The 19,098-nt window shown below is 44.1% G+C and overlaps 1 protein-coding gene across 2 annotated transcripts in view; it reads left to right on the top strand.

Annotated features, from left to right (window-relative positions):
* The window catches only part of arsj (arylsulfatase family, member J), a 37,716-nt gene extending 19,285 nt beyond the window's left edge, over positions 1-18,431 (top strand). For both annotated transcript variants that reach the window (XM_084042177.1, XM_084042176.1), the window contains exons 3-6: positions 14,819-15,239; positions 16,010-16,389; positions 17,447-17,645; positions 17,732-18,431. In XM_084042177.1, coding sequence (XP_083898303.1) covers positions 14,819-15,239; positions 16,010-16,389; positions 17,447-17,645; positions 17,732-18,145 — 1,414 coding nt within the window. In that variant the 3' untranslated portion in view covers positions 18,146-18,431. The remainder of the gene's footprint in view (positions 1-14,818; positions 15,240-16,009; positions 16,390-17,446; positions 17,646-17,731) is intronic.
* The last annotated feature ends 667 nt before the right edge of the window (positions 18,432-19,098 follow it).

Genomic DNA, 19,098 nt, shown 5'->3' with positions numbered 1-19,098 from the left:
TCACACCAACGGAGAAAAGTGAGAGAGACTGAGAGAGAGAACGCATGTTCGATGCCTGTGAGAGGGGAGGGAGGGAGGGAGGGAGGGGGGGGTCGATAGAGAATTTGAGGACGAGAGCCAAGTAAGGCGCTGAGCGAACGCTAGATCGAAAGGCCGGGGGGGAACGGAGAGTGCCGGCTGTGAACGAGCTGAACGAAAGGACACAACGAGGAGGAGGGGGGAGGTATACCGGAGCGGGGCGCTCTATTCCGCAGTGTTGCCATGTCTGCTTATTATAAGCGACTTTGGGCTTCTTTTTCTTCTAGTTGCGTTTTTTTTTTGGGGGGGGACTTGTTTCTTAAGTGTGGTTGATTTATTTTGGGCCTTGCTTCCCTAAATGCTGTGCAAACCAGTGGTTCTGAAACATTTTCATGTCATGGACCCCCCCCCCCCCCACCCCCAAATTAATATGTAATCGTCCCTAACCCCCATCTGAACGTTTTTAGCTCCAGGGAGCCCCGTACCAGATCTGTGTTGTTAGAATGTTTCAGAAATCTTCCAAATATTCAGCATTTTATTTCAAGTTTTTTAAAATAGCCGATCTACAAGCTCACACACATTGTAAGCTTGTAGATTGGCTATAAAAAAAATTGTAGAATTGAGCCCTGAGAGACTCCGGTTACCATTATGGGGTTTAAGTGGTTAAAGTGCTCATGTGGCCTATTAATAATCGCTTCTTTTGGGGCTTGTTTTCATAAACCCGGTTTGCTTATTTCTCCCGCAAAATCTGGCAACGCTGCCACTCCGCTCCGAGGCTGAATTTGATTAGCTGCAGAGAGGCGAGGAGAGGCTGCTTTTATTAGAACCATATGTGCGGAGGACGTGGAACCAGCGGTGTACACGGAGAGGCTGGTCCCGGGCCCGGCCCCTCTCTGAGAAGAAGCAGAGGGGTTTGCATGCGGGGAAAGGGAACCTCCGCGACCTCCGTGGCTGGAGAGCGCTTTGCTGGCCGCGGCCGCACTTGTCTTGCGGGACGCTTTTTTAACAATCGCGAACCCCCGCTCGCCGACTTGGCGTTCAATGGCGTGTGTGATTTTCTGGCCCCGGGTTGCCGAGTTGTGTAAATAAACCGGCCCGAGATAGCGTGTTTACAGTGGCACGCCAGCAGCAATGCACTCACCAAGCATTTAAATGGCTGATTTGTACTCGATTGCGCGCCGCGTCGTGCTCTGCAGGTCGGTTATTTTTGGTGCGCGACACAGACGTGCAAATAAGTACAAATCACAGTTTGTGAGGAGTAGGAGGTGGAGGCGGCGAGTCACTGACCGGCTGGAACTCCTTTCAGACCCTGTAAACGTGATGAATGCACAATTGTGTCGCAGAGATGCACACAGAAAAATAATGTTTCTTTTAAAAGGCTGTATAAAATGAGTTCCCTATACAAAATAACCATTTTATTGAATGTGGTTCAGCCATCTTCCTCATAGGGGTCTAAAGAAGCTTTTTTGGTGTAAGTTCTTTGAGGAACAGATTTGTTCTGACGAAGACATTTTGGTGTGACAGGACAAAAGGAGCGGATCAAGTGTGGATCCCTGGGAGACACTGGTCATGAAGGCGACATACTAAAGCCTATACCACTTAAGCTATAATCACGCCCCCCTTCTGTGGCCAACGCGGAAGTGCCTCTGCCTACAACAACTGTGGGCTATTTCTTTAGCCCGTATAGTTTTGGACCGCGACAGAGGCGTGCCGTCTCAAGCGAACTTGAGCCACGTGAGGCACCACCGAGCGAGCTAAAGCGAGCGAGTTGCCGTGCCGAAGCGAAGTTCGCTTGGGCCGACTCAGCGCCGTTCGAGTTACATACCGATAGGGACAGAATAGTAAATCATGTTTTGGTGAGAGCGTTTGCACCACTCAAAGTGGCTACTGGCCAATCACAGCGCGTCCTTGCACAAGCGTATTGGCCAATCACAGCGCGTCCTTGCACAAGCATATTGGCCAATCACAGCGCGTCCTCGCACAAGTGGTATAGGTTTTGGGATGAGGCGTCATGAAGTATATAGGGTTTAAGTGGTTATGGGTTCTTTAAAGCAGGGGTTCCCAAACCCTCTCTCTCTCTCTCTCTCTCTCTCTCTCTCTCTCTCTCTCTCTCTCTCTCTCTCTCTCTCTCTCTCTCTCTCTCTCTCTCTCTCTCTCTCTCTCTCTCTCTCTATCCCCCAGTGGACCAAGAAACCCTGGGAAGTGTTTCAGAATCTTCTTCAAGCGGAGCGGTAAACTCTCTGTCTCCTCTCTGTCTTCTTTCCAAAAGGCCTGGGAAAGCGCCGGTGGAAAGTAACTGAGTACATTTACCATAAGCCTGAGTACAATTGTGAGGTACAGATGTGGCGTTCCAAAGCTTCAAAGAGCCTGTCACTGTTGGTACTTTCAGTGGAACATCAGTGGATTGTCCAAGCCTTTACTCACGGACAAAGGGGTGGCATTTGCCAGGTGTGGAATGGTGCCAGGTGCGAATTGGCCTCATTTCACACCTGGCGAATCGGACACGACAATGGGGTGGGGCTTTACAGGAAGAGAAATGTGAAAAGTAGTGTGACATACCTAGTATGTCACACTACTTACTGTACGTACGTTGTCTCATGGGAGTTTTGAGCATTCGTACACTACTGTCTGCAACTCGCCGACGCGACATCGTTGCCACAAAACGTAAACAAGGAAGTGGACGTGGTCTTGTGCATCTTTCCAACCAATCACAGTGTGCGACATTTTATGTAGCCGTCTGCAACCTTTCATTTTTCCAGATGTGCGCGACACCGCTGGTGGACGATTGTGCCGGTCGACACCTTTCGCTCAAATCATAAATTGACCTTTATACTCCGCTACAAAGGCAAATATTCAACTTTTTACTCTACTACAATCATTTAACAGCTTTAGTTAGCAGATTTAGATTATTATTACAAAATATATTTTAACCTCTTAAGCCCTATTTTATACTTCGGCTACTATAGAGATCTGCAAATCTCGTCTCTTTCTCTCTCTCTCCCAGTCGACCCAAAGACCCTGAAAAGCGTTTCAGAATCCTCCTCAAGCGTAGCGGTATCTCTCCGTCTCCTCAGGCTCCTTTCCAAAAGACCGGGGAAGAAAAGCAGTCATGGAAGAAGTACTCCGATATTATGTTGTACTTATGTAAAAGTAGCAACGCCACAATGCAAAAAATACTCATCCTTTACACGTAAAAGGTCTCTCTATTCAAGAATGCAGAATGTCCTATTTCACACGTTTATTTTCAAAATGGGTCAAAATCGTTCAAAAAAGCTTACAACGTGCCGCATCACGACGCATTTTGATCTTGTTCATCAGCTATTTTTGAATAAACAAAATAGAGAGAGGGAGAGAATTGTACTCAAGTAAATGCAGTGGTGGCAAAAAGTAAAAGTATCAATACTGCAATGTAGAAGTACTCCGTTACAAGTAAAAGTCCGGGATTTTTTTTACTTGAGTAAAAGTACAAAAGTATTGGTATCAAAATATACTGAAAGTACCAAAAAATAAAAGTACTAAAATGTTTGAAAATAGCAGATCGACAAGCTCACAACGCGTCGCATTGCGACGCGTTGTGAGCTTGTAGATCGGCTATTTTCAAATAGTCTAGGTATAAAATAGGACTAAAGTGGATAATGTATGTCTTAGTAATACTTTATATCTGCAAAGTAACCAGTAACTAAAGTTTTCAAATAATTGTAGTGCAGTAAGAGTACAATAATTACCTCTGAGATGTAATGAAGTAAAAATATAGACAATTGGAAATACTCCAGTAAAGTAAAAAATACCTCAAAATGGTACTTAAGTACAGTACTCGAGTAAATGTACTTAGTTACACCAGTGAGTAAATGTAATGCATGTACCGTAGTTACTTTCCACCGTTAGCAGGAAGCCAGTACTCTGTGGTGTTAGAATCACTGCTGTTCAGTACATTAGTAGCACATATATACAGTATTCTTTTTTCCCCCCATAAAACATTAAAAAGTTTGCCACCAGGTGTGTTGTGAGTAGTGTAACCATGGAGACCGGTGTCAGGAGGGGGCAGGAGGTGGAAAGATGGTAAGAGAGAGAGAGAGAGAGAGAGAGAGAGAGAGAGAGAGAGAGGGAGAAATAGTACTTAGAATGCATATAGTACTTACAGTATGCACACCAACGCACCTATAGTTTAGAATGCATATAGTACTTACAGTATGCACACCAACGCACCTATAGTTACAGTAGACAGTACACACACACACACACACACACACACACACACACACACACGCACACGCACACGCACACACACATACAGTTGAACAGGCCTTGCACTGGTTGTCCAGCAGTTTGTAATGTCTGTGTCAGGGCCTCAAGGCTGATAACAGTATTAACTAGAAAATGTGCTCCTCGGAGCACAAGTCTCCGCCAGCAAATATTGATTAATCCTGTCTAAGCTATTTATATTACGTATTGTGATGACACCAGTGTGTCTACATAATGTATTGCTCCGCCATTTCTCAGCCATTTCGTGATTATTCCTGTCTTACCTCACTTTGAAAGAGACACAGACTCTTTCAAAGTGACACATCTATTTATAGGCCGCTATACGTCATGCGTCTCACTAGCCAATCAGAGCACACTCTTTCAACGTATTGTCACGTGTCACGTGAGGCTTGACCAATGTTAGCTTGGCCGAGGGGGGGGGGACGGAAAGTGAAGACATAGTCTCCTGGCGGAGACAATGATAGAAGTAGTAATGTTTGTGTCAGGGCCTCGGGGCTGATAGAGGTCGTGTTGAGGAGAGCTAATGAAGTGTGAAACCTCAGAGAACGGGCCCATGCAGCGAGACGTCAGCTGAGCAAATTCACCAAACGTCTCCTCTCCTCTGGGGCGTTGTTACCACTTCAGCTGAAACATACATCCTGCACTGGCGGGCGGGCAGGGAGGGCAGTCCTGTACATGTGTACACACAACCGAAAGCATGTAAAGAAACGTGGTCATTTGATGTATGTTTTCTATTAATCCTCATGTTAAAATTGCCTAGAGCAGGGGTCTTCAACAGGGGGTCCGGGACCCCTAGGGGGTCCTCAGAGTTACTAGGGGGGCTGCCAAATCTTTGTGTGATAGGAACTTTTTTTTTGTTATTAACCATTTGAACCGTGGTATCCCTGATAACTTTTTCCAAAAATACAAGTCCTGCGAGGCGTTGTGAGCTTGTAGATCTGTTTTTTATGTATTTTTCGGCAAAGAAGTTTGGTGTGTAGAGGGAAAAAAGAACAAACTAAGTACAGAGTGAAAGTTTACTAAATAAGAAAATACACATGAATCCAACACTGATGGTAGTGCTGTCAAACAAGTCCTTGAAGCTATCTATGACTATGAAATCTATGGATAAGTTTAATCTGCAACACAATTTTATAAATTATATAGTGGGGGTCCCCGCTTCATCTCGCTCAACTAAGGGGGTCGGTCCTTGGCCTGAAAAAAGTGTAAGACCCCTGGCCTAGTGGGTGGATGTGTTTGTTAGTTGCGGGTTGTGTTTTTTTGGGCTTGTTTCTAAAGTGTAGTTGCCCCCAAATTAATATGTATTTATCCGCAGACCCCCCCCATCAAAAATATGTTGTGCCAGGGACCCCCGTACCAGATTTGTGTTTCATAAAACACAAAAAAATTTACACTTTTTTTCACAATTACTTTTGAAAATAGCAGATCTACAAGCTCACCGCATGTTGCATCGCCAATAGCCAATGCATGTATAGTTTTGCTCATGTGGTCTAATAGTCACTTCCTGGGCTTGCTTTCATAGACGTGGTTGCTTACTTCTCTCGCAAAATCCTGCGCGACGCGTAGAAAGAAGTTGACCTAAATCCAGCTCTTGTAAAAAAGTAACAATTTTGCACGTATGAGGTTTCCGCCCGACAGAGACGATATGTTTTTGTAGGACATTTGCGGAAAGGGATCCTAGCGGTAAATCACTGGGTTTATCGGCATGTTGACGCCTTGTACACACTGCGTAGCCGCGGTGAAGCGCCGTAAAATCCACATCGTTAATTCAACTCTTGAGTGTAAAAACCTCAGGATTTTTTTTGCAGCGGCGCACTGTAAAATCCCCAGCGTTAATTCTACTTAAAAAAGTGACCCTTACGGGTCTAGTTTTCACTCTGCAAAGTTAAATGAACACTTTTTTGTGGCAGTGCTAGTGCTTTGCTCTGGCTCAGCTCCCTCGGGGTGCAGAGCCAGTGGTGGAGCTTTGGATAGCTCTCTCTCTTGGGGGCTCGTCCAAAACCCTGGAGCCTCGTCTTTCAGAGCCTAAAACCCAGCTACTTATTTTCACTACCGCGTCCCTGGCTAGTGGTGGAAAGTAACTGAGTACTTCAGTACAATTTTGAGGTACTTTTGCATGCTTTACTTGAGCATTTACATTTTTCAAGAAACCCCACACACACACGGACAGACTCTCCTCCACATAGCACAGCTGAATCAGGACATCCCTCCTGCTCTCTTAGGGTTTATGGGTGCATGGTCGACTGGTTTGTGTTTACTTCAACCTCATGTGCGGAAATCTCACACGACAAGGCATTTGAAGATAAGCATCAGTGACAAATGAACTGAAATTGCCCTACATGATTTGTTATACGACGAATGGCCGAGCAAGACCACCTCTGACAGAAATTGTGCCAACTTCTAATGAGCATTAGTGAGGACCAGTTGTATGAAGAGAATAATAATAATAATATTTACTGTCCCCTCATGGATATTCACCTTCACGGTCTGTTCCAACAGAAAAACACATAACCATACAGCACAAAACAACATAGCACATAAGAACAGAACCGGTGGTGTAATGGTGATTCTTTTTTCCCCGGCAGTATGGTACGGCGGTGGGGTGCACGCGCGTGCACCGTACCATGCCATACCTGCGTGTGGAAAAAAATACTGGCCACATGCCATGGTGTCCCGTCCAAGGACCAAAACACCACTGAACATAACACCAAGACAATTAGAGTTCTCAAATAATTCTGCCCGAACCCGACCCTACCCGACCTGGCCCGACGTTTTTGCCTATGCTAATTATTATTCATCATTATAAGCACATAATAACACATTTTCGGTTGTTTTGGGTCTTCGGGCCTAAAAGTATGGCTGAAGGGACAAAACTCCTACTAAAACAAACTTTTTACCATTTCAAAGTTCTGTATCTTCATCCAAGTGACGATGTAGGGGATGATAAAAGTGTCATTTGCTATTGTGAGTGCTAAACGTGTGATGGCTTTATTGTTCATATCTGAAAGTGTGGGTGTGGGAAGACCGACAATCTTAGAGGCAATACGGGTAATACTGAAGAGCTTGTCTTTGTTAGACATGGACAATATAGTGAGAACAGGTTGAATAATGCTTTTGTACAGTCATAACAGAAGATGAGGGGCAACAGACATTGATCTTAACTTACGGATTTACATGAAGTCTTTGCTGAGAACGTGTATGGATAGATGGAATGTGTTGATCAAAACTGAGTCTATGATAAGGTTGACAATTAGCACTCCTTTAAGTAAAACATTGGAGTATCCTTCTACTTCCACCACTGATGTGTAGTAGCCCTGCTGGCTGTGTGTCAACACAGATTAAATTACAGGAGGACCGATTGAAAAATCATTGTAATCATCTTGACATCAGTTTATAATTGATTTGTTTCTCTATCTGTGACTTATCAAGGCTCCAGGGGTAGAAAAACATGTTCTTCTCTGTTTTTACACTCCAGTAAGCTGCTGGCATTTGATGTATGACTTCACGCAGCCCAGGAGAGGATTCATTTAAGTGGGAAAACCTTTGCGATGTCTGGAGAGCCAACCATGTCACTCAAATGAGCCACTTAAGCATAATATAGATTTTGCTACAACAATGTATGATTTAATCTATTATAGAACTTTTTATATATCGCTGATGTCGGGTGGAAACCTTGTATGTCCAAAAAAGTCACAATTTATAAAGCGCAGCGGATAGACGGGATGGGCGCGCAGCGCCCCGAACCTCTAGTATTATACATTTTATAATCCGTTTTTACTATTGTATAATACTGTAAAAAAAAAGTATACAGGATTTACTGCATATCGTTCATGTTCATGTGAGTAAATAACCAGACTTATTCAGCAGATTCAGACAGATAGACAGACAGACAGACATGAGGTCAGAGGTAATGCTACCTGGTAGTGTAACTACAGCAGAGTCATCCAAAAAGCCCCTCCATTCCCCCGGAGCCTGTGCCAGCAGGGTGGGACGTCACCGTCATGGATTTTGGGACGCCGGTGTGTGTGTGTGTGTGTGCGTTTTTAAAAAGAGGCTTTTGTTGCTCTCTCTCTCCTCCTCTCTCTCCTGTCTGGAGGAGAGACTGGCCAGGAATCCGTCACGGTGTCAGCAGACTGGCTTTGTAAAGAAAAGAAGAAAAAAAAACGCTTGACGGATCTCTCTGATTGGTTGTGCTTCAAAGAGTTGTAGCTGTGGATGTTATGGGTTCAATGCAATTGAAACGTTATAGTAGCTTTGTTAGATTAAAGAAAACCCTCCTCTGATTGAAGCATAGGGCCCCTTAGCCGGGGAAGGTTATTAATTTGGCCGTGGACTTGGTGGAAGAGGTACTCAATTGTCTTGCTTGAGTAAAAGTAGCAATACCACCATGTAGAAATACTATGTTACAGGTAAAAGTCCGGTATTCAAAATTGACTTGAGTGAAAGTACAAAAGTATTGGTATCGAAATATACTTACAGTACCAACAGAATGTCCCATTTCACAAGCGTTCAAAATACGTGAAAATATTTAGAAAATAGCTGATCTACAAGCTCACAATGCATCGCTTTGTGGCACATTGTGAGTTTGTAGACCGCCTATTTTCAAATAGCTAAAGTATATAGGGAGGAAATGGTTAATGCTTGTTTTGTAATAATAATCAAAATTGACAAAGTAACTGTAACTAAAGTTTTTAAATAACCGTAGTGGAGTAAAAGTACAATATTTGCCTCTGAGATGTAGTGGAGTAGAAGTAAAAGTAGGCCTATTCAATATTGGAAATACTCCAGTAAAGTAAAGATACCTCAAATGTATACTTAAGTACAATACTTGGGTACATGTAACTAGTTACTTTCCACCACTAGATTTGTTAGATTAAAGAAAACCTCCTCTCATTGAAACACAGGGCCCCTATTCTGGGAAGATTGTAATAGACGGACGCTTGGGTTTGGCGAAAGTAGGCGAACACTTCTGATGTACTGTGCAATGGACTATACAGGGTTTAAGTTGTTAAGACTCTGTATACACAACAGATACAGCTGTCCCAGATGCCAATTCAATTCTTTGTCGAGTCCCGCCCGTGGCAATGCCCCTCTTCCCACGCCCCAACAGATTCCCCTTTCTCTCTCTCTCTCTCTCTCTCTCTCTCTCTCTCTCTCTCTCTCTCTCTCTCTCTCTCGCTCTCTCCATCAACTGCTATTGAACTTTGTATTCAATTATTATTTTAAACTCGGTCCTAGTAGTATCAGTCGGTATCACGTATTTGTATTCGTTTTTTTTTGTTGTTTTTTTCTTCTTGAAAAATGTTTTTCAAATGTTTTCTCTCCCTGCTGGTTGGTTAGTCATGGGACCAATCCGAAGGCTGACAATAGGTGAATTGGAAAGTTACAGCAAACATGATGTCATTGGTGTTAATCAAAACCTTTACAGGAAGACATGCATCTGAAAAGGATTCAGAACTCCTGTGTGAGGTTCAAACACGGGGGAAAGGTTTCAGAGAAGCAGCTACTGGTTGTCAATGGTTTAATTGTGAGCCTGTTGAGTGTGAAGCGTGACCACACATTGGACATGTGTGGACATGTCAGTTATCACAGCTCTCTTAAAACACATCGCATCACATCGCCGGCTGTTGTAAGCTTGTAGATACAGTATTTCCGTCAAAGAGATCTGCTGTAGAGGGGATATATATATATATATATATATATATATATATATATATATATATATATATATACAGATGTGCCACTTCAAAACTTCACACGTTACTGTTCTTTCCCTGAAAGTCCCCTGAAAAGGCATTTTTTTCCTCCCTTTTCTGCCCTTAAAATGCACTGTTTTGCCCCTGAAAAGAAGTTGTCACTACACACCCCCGTTTTTCCCTTCAACAGACATCCATATACATGAGAACAAAAGAATGTGTGTTTAAGAAGGTGTCAGACTCATTATGAGGCGAAAGGTGATTTGACCAGTTGCTCAAATTAATTAGCATCATAAAAGCAGTGATCATCAAAATAATTCAGCATTTTAAATGCCCTTCTTTGTCCCTCTTATTGCCCTGGGAATCCCCTGAAAATGTACTGTCTTGGCGATGGCAGGACATGTGAAGTTTTGAAGTGGCTCATCTGTATATAGGTACTCTCCAAGGATCGGCATCAGACCCAAACATGTGGCATGGTTCGGGCTCTACCCTCTATAACAGTGGTTCTCAACCTTTTCAGGCCATGAACCCCCAAAATAATCATATTTGAACTGGGGACCCCCCCCCCCAAAATAATCGTATTTGAATGTAATAGAGTTGAGGCATAACATGTGTTTGACTCGGTTCCACTGATAAATATTGTGAAAATAGCAGATCTACAAGCTTGTATACTATATAGTTTTAAAAAATATATATATTTCAGAGGTATTAAAAAGGTCTTAAAGTCATGAAATTGTCACTTTAGAGATGTGCTGATACCCTGTATGCACTTATACTGTATTTTGGTTTGTTTACTGAGTGAGAAAACAATGTTGCACATTAAGCTGATCACCTGGGGACCCCCCCAAAATCATGTAGGGACCCCACTGGGGGTCCCGACCCACATGTTTAAGAACCACTGACTCTATAGGAAGTCCCTGTATTTAGTCAACAGATAGATCTATGTCATTGTTCTCCCATCGCTAGCACTAGTACGAGGCTTGAGTCAACACAGCTCTGTGCCTTGATGGCAGCATGGCTGCCTCTCCAGGCGCGTCACGGCCATTCACTGTGCGTACGACGCGACACCCTCAATCTCACAGATCCGTGATTTCATACCCCCCACTTTTTGTAAAAAAAAAAAATATATATATATATATATATATATATATATATATATATATATATATATATATATATATATATATATATATATATATATATATATATATATATATATATATATTTTTTTTTTCTTTTGGATAATACATCGGTAAAATCAGGCAAAAATAAGAATTAAATAACCTAACCCTAACCCTATAACTGAAATAAAGTAACCAAAACAGGGGAAAAAAACTAACAAAATCCGCCCAAAAAAACTTAAAAAAAACAAACAATTTGTTTACATTTGACAGTTACAAATGTTTTTCACGCCTTTTCAAAAATAGCCAAAGTGTAAAGTAAGGGGTATAGTCCACCGACCACCCCCCCCACCTTCTGAGAGCCCGTGACGTCCCTGCTCCTCTCCTCTCTAGTATGAGGCTTGAGTCAACACAGCTCTGTGCCCTGATGGCAGCATGGCTGCCTCTCCTCTCCTCTCTCCATGATGGCAGCATGGCTGCCTCTCCTCTCCTCTCCTCTCCTCTCTTCATATGGCACTTCATTAGCTTCAGGTCACAGGTCCGCTTCCTGGCCCCGCTGTGAGTGACGGCTCTTCATTTTCTCATCAACTCTCCGTCCCACCGGTACCCGGGCCCCTCCTATGATCAGCGTTACCACCAAAACACACACTGTCATGTTGATGTTGGACGTCTGTGGAACACTGCGCTGAGTGTGCCAGACCAGTGTTGCCAGATTGTGGGAGAGCAATCAGCAACCGGGTCTATGACAACGATCTCAAAAGAAGCGACTAGGCCAAATGAGCACTGATATTTGAAAATAGCAAATCTACAAGCTCACAAGATGCAAAAGGGCAAAATGTGGAATGTTTGTGAAAAAAGAATCTTGGTCCTTATTGGCAGTGGCACCAAACATATTCATTTGGGGGTCCTTGACATGAAAATGTTTGAGAACCACTGGTCAAACAGCATTTAGGAAGGAAGCCCAAATAAGCAGCACTTTAGAAACAAGCCCAAAAAACTGCAACCCACAACTACCAATATGTACAAGCGACTTTGCAAAAAAACAATCCCAAAGTCGCTTAATAATAAGCAGACATGGCAACACTACACCAGACGGGCACTGGACCCACTTCTGTCATCTCCCCCGTCTCTCTCTCTGTCTGTCTCTTTGTGTGTGTGTGTGTGTGTGTGTGTGTGTGTGTGTGTGTGTGTGTGTGTGTGTGTGTGTGTGTGTGTGTGTGTGTGTGTGTGTGTGTGTGTGTGTGTGTCTCTCGTTCCTCTGTCATCTTATATCAGTTAGCGTTGGACAGCGTCCATTGTAATTAGAATGGGATTGAATAATGCATCGCGGTAATCTCCCTCTACAAAGCCCCTCTCTGTCTCTCCTCCACAGGTTTCACCCTCCAATGGACTGTGAAAGCATGCTTTTATGAGAGAAAAAATACATTTTGGATGCATTTTAAAAGGATTACTGCAACCGGTGTTTTGGTTTATTTTATTGAAATGTCATACGGTAGCATGTTAATAACTGTATAAACATATTCATACGGCCCTGACCCACTTTAGCTGAGCGTGTTAGCGTGCCCGGTTGGAAGCCCTGCCAGTTACAGCATAGAATAGAAAAGTTGTCAGGCCACTGTTTCTGACCACTCTGGTCTAGTGCAGTGTTGATTTCGTCGACTAAAACTATGACGAAAAATGAATGTCGACTACCTTCACTGAGGAAAAACAAATAAAACTAAGCTATGATGACTAAAACTACAGTATGACTAAATATATTGACAATTTCGTCAACAAATAAAAGCTATACTAATGTTTGGGAGGGACTAAGACAAGTCATCATGGGTGCGCACAGGTGTCACAGACGGAACATAGTTGATCTACAAGCTCACAACGCGTCGCAGCGCGATGCGTTGTGAGCATGTAGATCGGCTATCATTTCGATGCCATCACGGCCCGCCAAAAATACATTTCAGTCGACTAAATCAACTGTAAATTTAGTCGAAACAAATCTTATGATATTTAGTCAACTAAAACTAGACTAAAAGTAAAATATTTCAGGTGACTAAAATATGACTAAAACTAAACAGAATTGTATTCCAGACATGCAAAAGTGTCACTTTTCAGCTACAGTCACCTTTTTGAACCCAAATAGGGCAATTGTGTGACACCTGACCCGAAAGAAAACAACATGTTGTCACCTTTTTCACTTCGGGGCTGTTTGCATGCCTGGTATTCAAAAGAGTATGACTAAAATTAAATCAAAATTCGCTGTCAAATCAACACTGGTCTAGTGCAGTGGTTCCCAAACATGGTCTCGCTTGTATGGGCTGGTTTTATAGCTCTCGAGTAAATATCAAAAATCAGGGAAAAGAAAATAATCTTGCAGAATTGTCATTGAATCGAGAATAGCAGCCCTACAAGCTCACAGCATTGTGACTATTTTCACTATACTTTTGAAATGGGACTTGAGATAGGACTCGCTGTCGGGTGGAAACCTCATATGTCCAAAACCGTTAGCTTTCAGGATTCAAATTTCAAAATGGCAAAAGTAGCTTGAAACGCGTTGCTTCGAGCTTGTGGCTCTGCTACTTTTGTGTGACGATGTAGTATGATGTGGGGCTTTAATTTATGAAGAAAAATAAAAGTTAGAATATGGAGATAAGAGGTTTCTCTTTGGGAACTCCTTCTATATTGGAAGGTAAGGGAACTCCTTCTATAGTTGAAGGAAGGGACCTCCTTCTATAGTGGAAGGCAGGGGCGTCAATTGGGTATGGCAAGGTATAGCAGGTGCCATACCTTGGCTCCAGAAAAAAAATCATGAATAGTAGCCTAATGCAGGTGTAAGACCATTGTGTTTGTGTTGTGTTATAGGTATAATGCATTGTTTTCTTTGCATTTCGGGGGTTTTGGGGGGCTTCTATAGTGGAAGGAATGGACTCCTTCTATAGTGGAAGGAAAGGACTCCTATAGTGGAAGGAAGGGGAGCTCACAACACCGTCAGCATTCAACAGTGTCAAAGTCATGGCACATTGAGTTGCTTCACGCAATCACACCACATTCATTTATATTAGTGTCAGCGGAAAAGTGGTTAAGGAGACATCCTATAGCAGGTTTGAGTGGGGGAGAGGAAGCACTCTGCTGAGCCTTAAAGGACGACTTCACCGCTTTTCAACCTATCTTCATATAATTGGTCCTCTCTAATACTCATGATAAAATGGTACAATTTTTTTCTACTCGGTCTGTGTCTCAGAGGAGGGCTGTGGACAGTTCAGAGTCCCGTCTACCAGTGACATCATCAATGGGGAATCCAAGCTAATAGAAACTGCAGGCTTTCTATTCCTGGAAAGTTGCAATGCAATAAAAGAAGCCATTGTTCTCGTGTTAATAAAAATCTAAATAAAAAATGTGAAATATTGTTGGAAAAAAAAAAATCATGCCTAACGATGATGTCACTGGTAGACGGTTTCTGGACTGTCCACAGCCCTCCCATGAGACACAGACCAAGTAGATTTTTTTTTTTACCATTTTATCATGAGTATTAGTGAGGACCAATTATATGAAGATAGGTTGAAAAGCGGTGAAGTCGTCCTTTAAACAAAAAACGGTCCTTGACATGAAAAAGTTTGAGCATCAATGATATACAGGTAGCAACATGTTTTTTTTTCAGGAAACAGATTTTTAGACTCGTCCGTAATGCTTTAAAGTGATTTTCCTTCTCATTCTCTGTGTGTGTTCCAGGTACCAGATCCACACGGGCCTCCAGCACTCCATCATCCGCGCCACGCAGCCCAACTGCCTCCCCTTGGAGAACGTCACCCTGCCCCAGAAGCTCCGGGAGGCGGGCTACGCCACGCACATGGTGGGCAAGTGGCACCTGGGCTTCTACAAGCGCGGCTGCATGCCCACGCAGCGCGGCTTCGACACCTTCTTCGGCTCGCTGCTCGGCAGCGGCGACTACTACAGCCACTACAAGTGCGAGGGCGCCGGCATGTGCGGCTACGACCTCTACGAGGGCGAGGAGGCGGCCTGGGAGCAGGACCGCGGCCAGTACTCCACGCTGATGTTCACGCAGAAGGCCGTCGGCATCCTGGCCAGCCACGACCCGCGCACGCCCCTCTTCCTCTACCTGGCCTACCAGGCCGTCCACTCGCCGCTGCAGGTGCATTTACTGTACAGCAGATAGCATGTTATTCAGACATGATGCTAGGTTCGTTGTTTGCCTGGTATTTATCCTATAGTTGAATGTACGAGGCAAGTTCATTTGTGCAGTAGCACATTTCAACAACAGAGCAATTCATTGTGCTTTACATAAAACATGAAGTGAAGGAAACACATTATAAAAGGACATTAGAATAAAAACAAAAGAAGTACAAATTAAACAGAAAAGCAAAAGTAAAATTACTTTTTTTTTAGCTATGTACAGAATTTAGTTTAGACAGGTGCTAGGTTCATTGTTTACATGGCATCCTGCTTTCTCGATACACTACACCAGGGGTCTTCAACGTTTTCAGGCCAAGGACCCCCTAGCTGAGAGAGAGATGAAGCAGGGACCCCCTACTCTATATCGTATAAAATTGTGTTTCAGATTAAATTTTTTTTGTTTACTTGGTCTGCTCTTTTTTCGCTCTACACCTATAGCCTCTTTGCCAAAAATAGCAGATCTACAAGCTCACAACGCCTCGCAGCGTTGTGAGCTTGTAGATCTGCTATTTTTGGCTAAAGTTCTCCTCAGAAAAGGGATGCTAGGGTTCGAGTGGTTAAGGTAAAATAAAATAAAAAAGATTTGGCGGACCCCCTGTAGTAACTCTGAGGACCCCCTAGGGGTCCCGGACCCGCTGTTGAAGACCCTCTATATATTTGATTAATTACCTTGTTTATTGTAAGCTGCGTCTGCTAAATGCCTAAAACATAAATTATAAATCGTTACAGGTCCCCGCCCGCTACCTGGAGCGCTACAAGAGCATCCCCAACCTGAACCGCCGCAAGTACGCCGCCATGGTGTCCTGCCTGGACGAGGCGGTCCGCAACCTGACGCTGGCGCTCAAGCGCTACGGCTTCTACGACAACACGGTGCTGGTCTACTCCTCGGACAACGGCGGCCAGCCGCTGGCGGGGGGCAGCAACTGGCCCCTGAGGGGCTCCAAGGCCACCTACTGGGAGGGGGGCATCCGGGCGGTGGGCTTCGTCCACAGCCCCCTGCTGGTCAACAAGGGGACCAAGTGCCGGTCCCTGGTCCACATCACGGACTGGTTCCCCACGCTGGTGACGCTGGGGGAGGGGACGCTGGACGAGGACCTGAACCTGGACGGGTACGTACTGACCAAGGGCCCAGCATCCGCCTTTTAAATTGAGTCTACTAGTCCATACCCGGTCGACGCATCCGTGGGGGGATATGCGCACATGATCTGGCAACCCGGCAAATTGAAAAATGTGTTGAATTTTATTTAACATAAATGTTCTCTTCTGGGAGTCTTTGGGGGTCCTTGACATTGATTGATTGATTGATTGAATATTTTATTAGGCAAATGAATGTAAAACAACACATTTACATTTAAAATACTTTGTCTAACAGGTCCGTTCATAAAAGTCCTTGCGGACTTGTTTCCAATGAGGGCCTTGGTATTCAATTCATAGACATATATAGTGGCACCACAGTTCGAATATCATTACACAAAGAAATAAAAAATAAAACAGCAAAAAAAAAAAAATATATATATATATACATACATATATATATATATATATATATATATATATATATATATATATATATATATATATATATATATATATATATAACACTATGTACAGCCAATGGAATAAAAAAGGGGGGAAAGATATGTACAAGAACAGGGGGGGGGGGGGGGGGTCGGCTGTCTAACGGGAAAATGGTACTACCTCCTCTTTTGGCCTCCTGAAAAGTGATTTTTTTAAGGCTCTTTTAAATGAGCCCAGCGAACTGCATTTTTTGAGGGATGGGGTTAGACCATTCATACATGAAACACGTTTTAGAACCACTGACTTAGAATGTCAATTTATTTTTTTAGGATGTTGAATTTTGCAGATGTGAATCATTATTACAAAGTATAGCTGTCCCACTTTTATGTCCCGCAGAATCCCCCTACCATCGGGGGGCCAGAGGTGAAAGGCGATAGCCCACGTCATAAATAAACAGAAGCAGTACCATGTGTGCATCTTTGATATTATTGAAGCTAAACCGTTTGTTCAAATACAAACCCAACAACAGTGTTTTTTTTAATAATAAATGTGTAATCAATCAACAATTAATCCATGAATCAATAATTTAATTGTTTTTTTAATAATTATTAATTAAACACTCATTTTTTAATTACTGTAATCTTATAGGTACGATGTGTGGGAGGCCATCAGCGAGGGCCGGCCGTCCCCGCGCCACGACATCCTCCACAACATCGACCCCATCTACACCAAGGCCAAGAACGGCTCGTGGAAGGCGGGCTACGGCCTGTGGAACACGGCGGTCCGCGCCGCGCTGCGCGTGGGACACTGGAAGCTGCTGACGGGCGTGCCGGGCTACAGCGACTGGGTGCGTTATGGAAAAGTTATATCTCACAATCAGGGTTAAAATGTACTGGATGGAAGGTAATCATTTCATATGCTCTACCCACCAAGGTGCCGCCTCAGACCTTCTCCAACCTGCTGCTGACCAACCGCTGGCACAACGAGCGCGTCAACTGGGACCGCGGCAAGTCCCTGTGGCTGTTCAACATCACGGCGGACCCCTACGAGCGGGTGGACCTGTCGCAGCGGCACCCGCACGTCGTCAAGAAGATGCTGATGCGGCTGGCGCGGTACAACCGCACGGCGGTGCCGGTGCGCTACCCGGCCAAGGACCTGCGCTCCAACCCGCAGTACAACGGCGGCGTGTGGGGGCCGTGGTACAAGGAGGAGAAGGACGACGAGGGGGAGGGGGAGGAGGAGGACGACGAGGACAGGAACAATAACCTGCTCTCCAACCACCTGGCCAGGAGGAGGCGCAATAAGAAGAAAGCCAAGAGGAAGTTGAAACGGAGGACGGAAGAGTAGCCTTTTGCTTTTGTTTTCCGTTTCATTTCTTTAGCCCGTTTTCAACCTTATCTTCGTGAAATTGACCATATTCACACGGCGGTCATTTGGGAATTTTACATTGAAAGTGCCACCCTGTTGCCGTGGCAACGGGGGTGGCACTTCATTAACTTAATAGCAATATGGCCGCTGTGTGAATATGGTCTATTGGTCCTCACTAATGCTCATTATAAGATGGTACCATTATTGTCTGCTCCAGTGGTTCTGAACCCTTTTCATGTCAAGGATCCCCAAAATTATATGTATTTGGCCGCGGACCCCCATCTCAAAGATTTTGTTCCAGCCGCCCCCCCCCCCCCCCCCCCCCCCCCCAGAAGCAAAGATTTGAGTTAAAAATGTTCGCTTTAAAAATATACATATATTCAAAGGTTTGCACACATTTTCACGATTTTTCAAAAATAGCAGATCTACAAGCTCATAGCGCGGCACTCTGTGTCGCGCTATGAGGAGGGCTGTGGACAGTTCAGAATCCTGCCTACCAGTGACGTCATTGGTAGGCTAGGTTTGGTCATTTCAAACGAGATTTCAAACCTCTTAACGGGAGAACAATGGCTTCTATTTCAGCACGCTAACTCCCCAGAGAGAGAATCGATGATGTCACTGGTAGACAGTTACCTAAAACTATACACAGCCCCACCAAGGAGACGCAGAGAGACTAGACGGAAAAATTGCACCATCTTACAATGAGCATTGGAGAGGGCCAATTACATGAAGATAAGGTTGACAATGGGCAAAGTGCTCCTTTAACCACATGAACCCTTACCTCGAAATGCCTGGTAAAGAACTACAGCAGAGAGTGTGTGTGCGTGGGGGGCCTGGTATAGGGCCCAGGGGGACTCCGGACAGCTAAGTATATAGGGTTTAAGTGGTTGAATTCTACGTGTGAAAGACTTTCAGAAGACTTGTCTCAGGGA

Source organism: Gymnoscopelus microlampas (genome assembly GCF_963454915.1).
Source record: "Gymnoscopelus microlampas genome assembly, chromosome: 19".
In the NCBI taxonomy this organism is placed as follows: domain Eukaryota; kingdom Metazoa; phylum Chordata; class Actinopteri; order Myctophiformes; family Myctophidae; genus Gymnoscopelus; species Gymnoscopelus microlampas.
The sequence above is the reverse complement of the archived record's forward strand: the minus strand, read 5'-3'. Positions and strand labels throughout refer to the sequence as shown.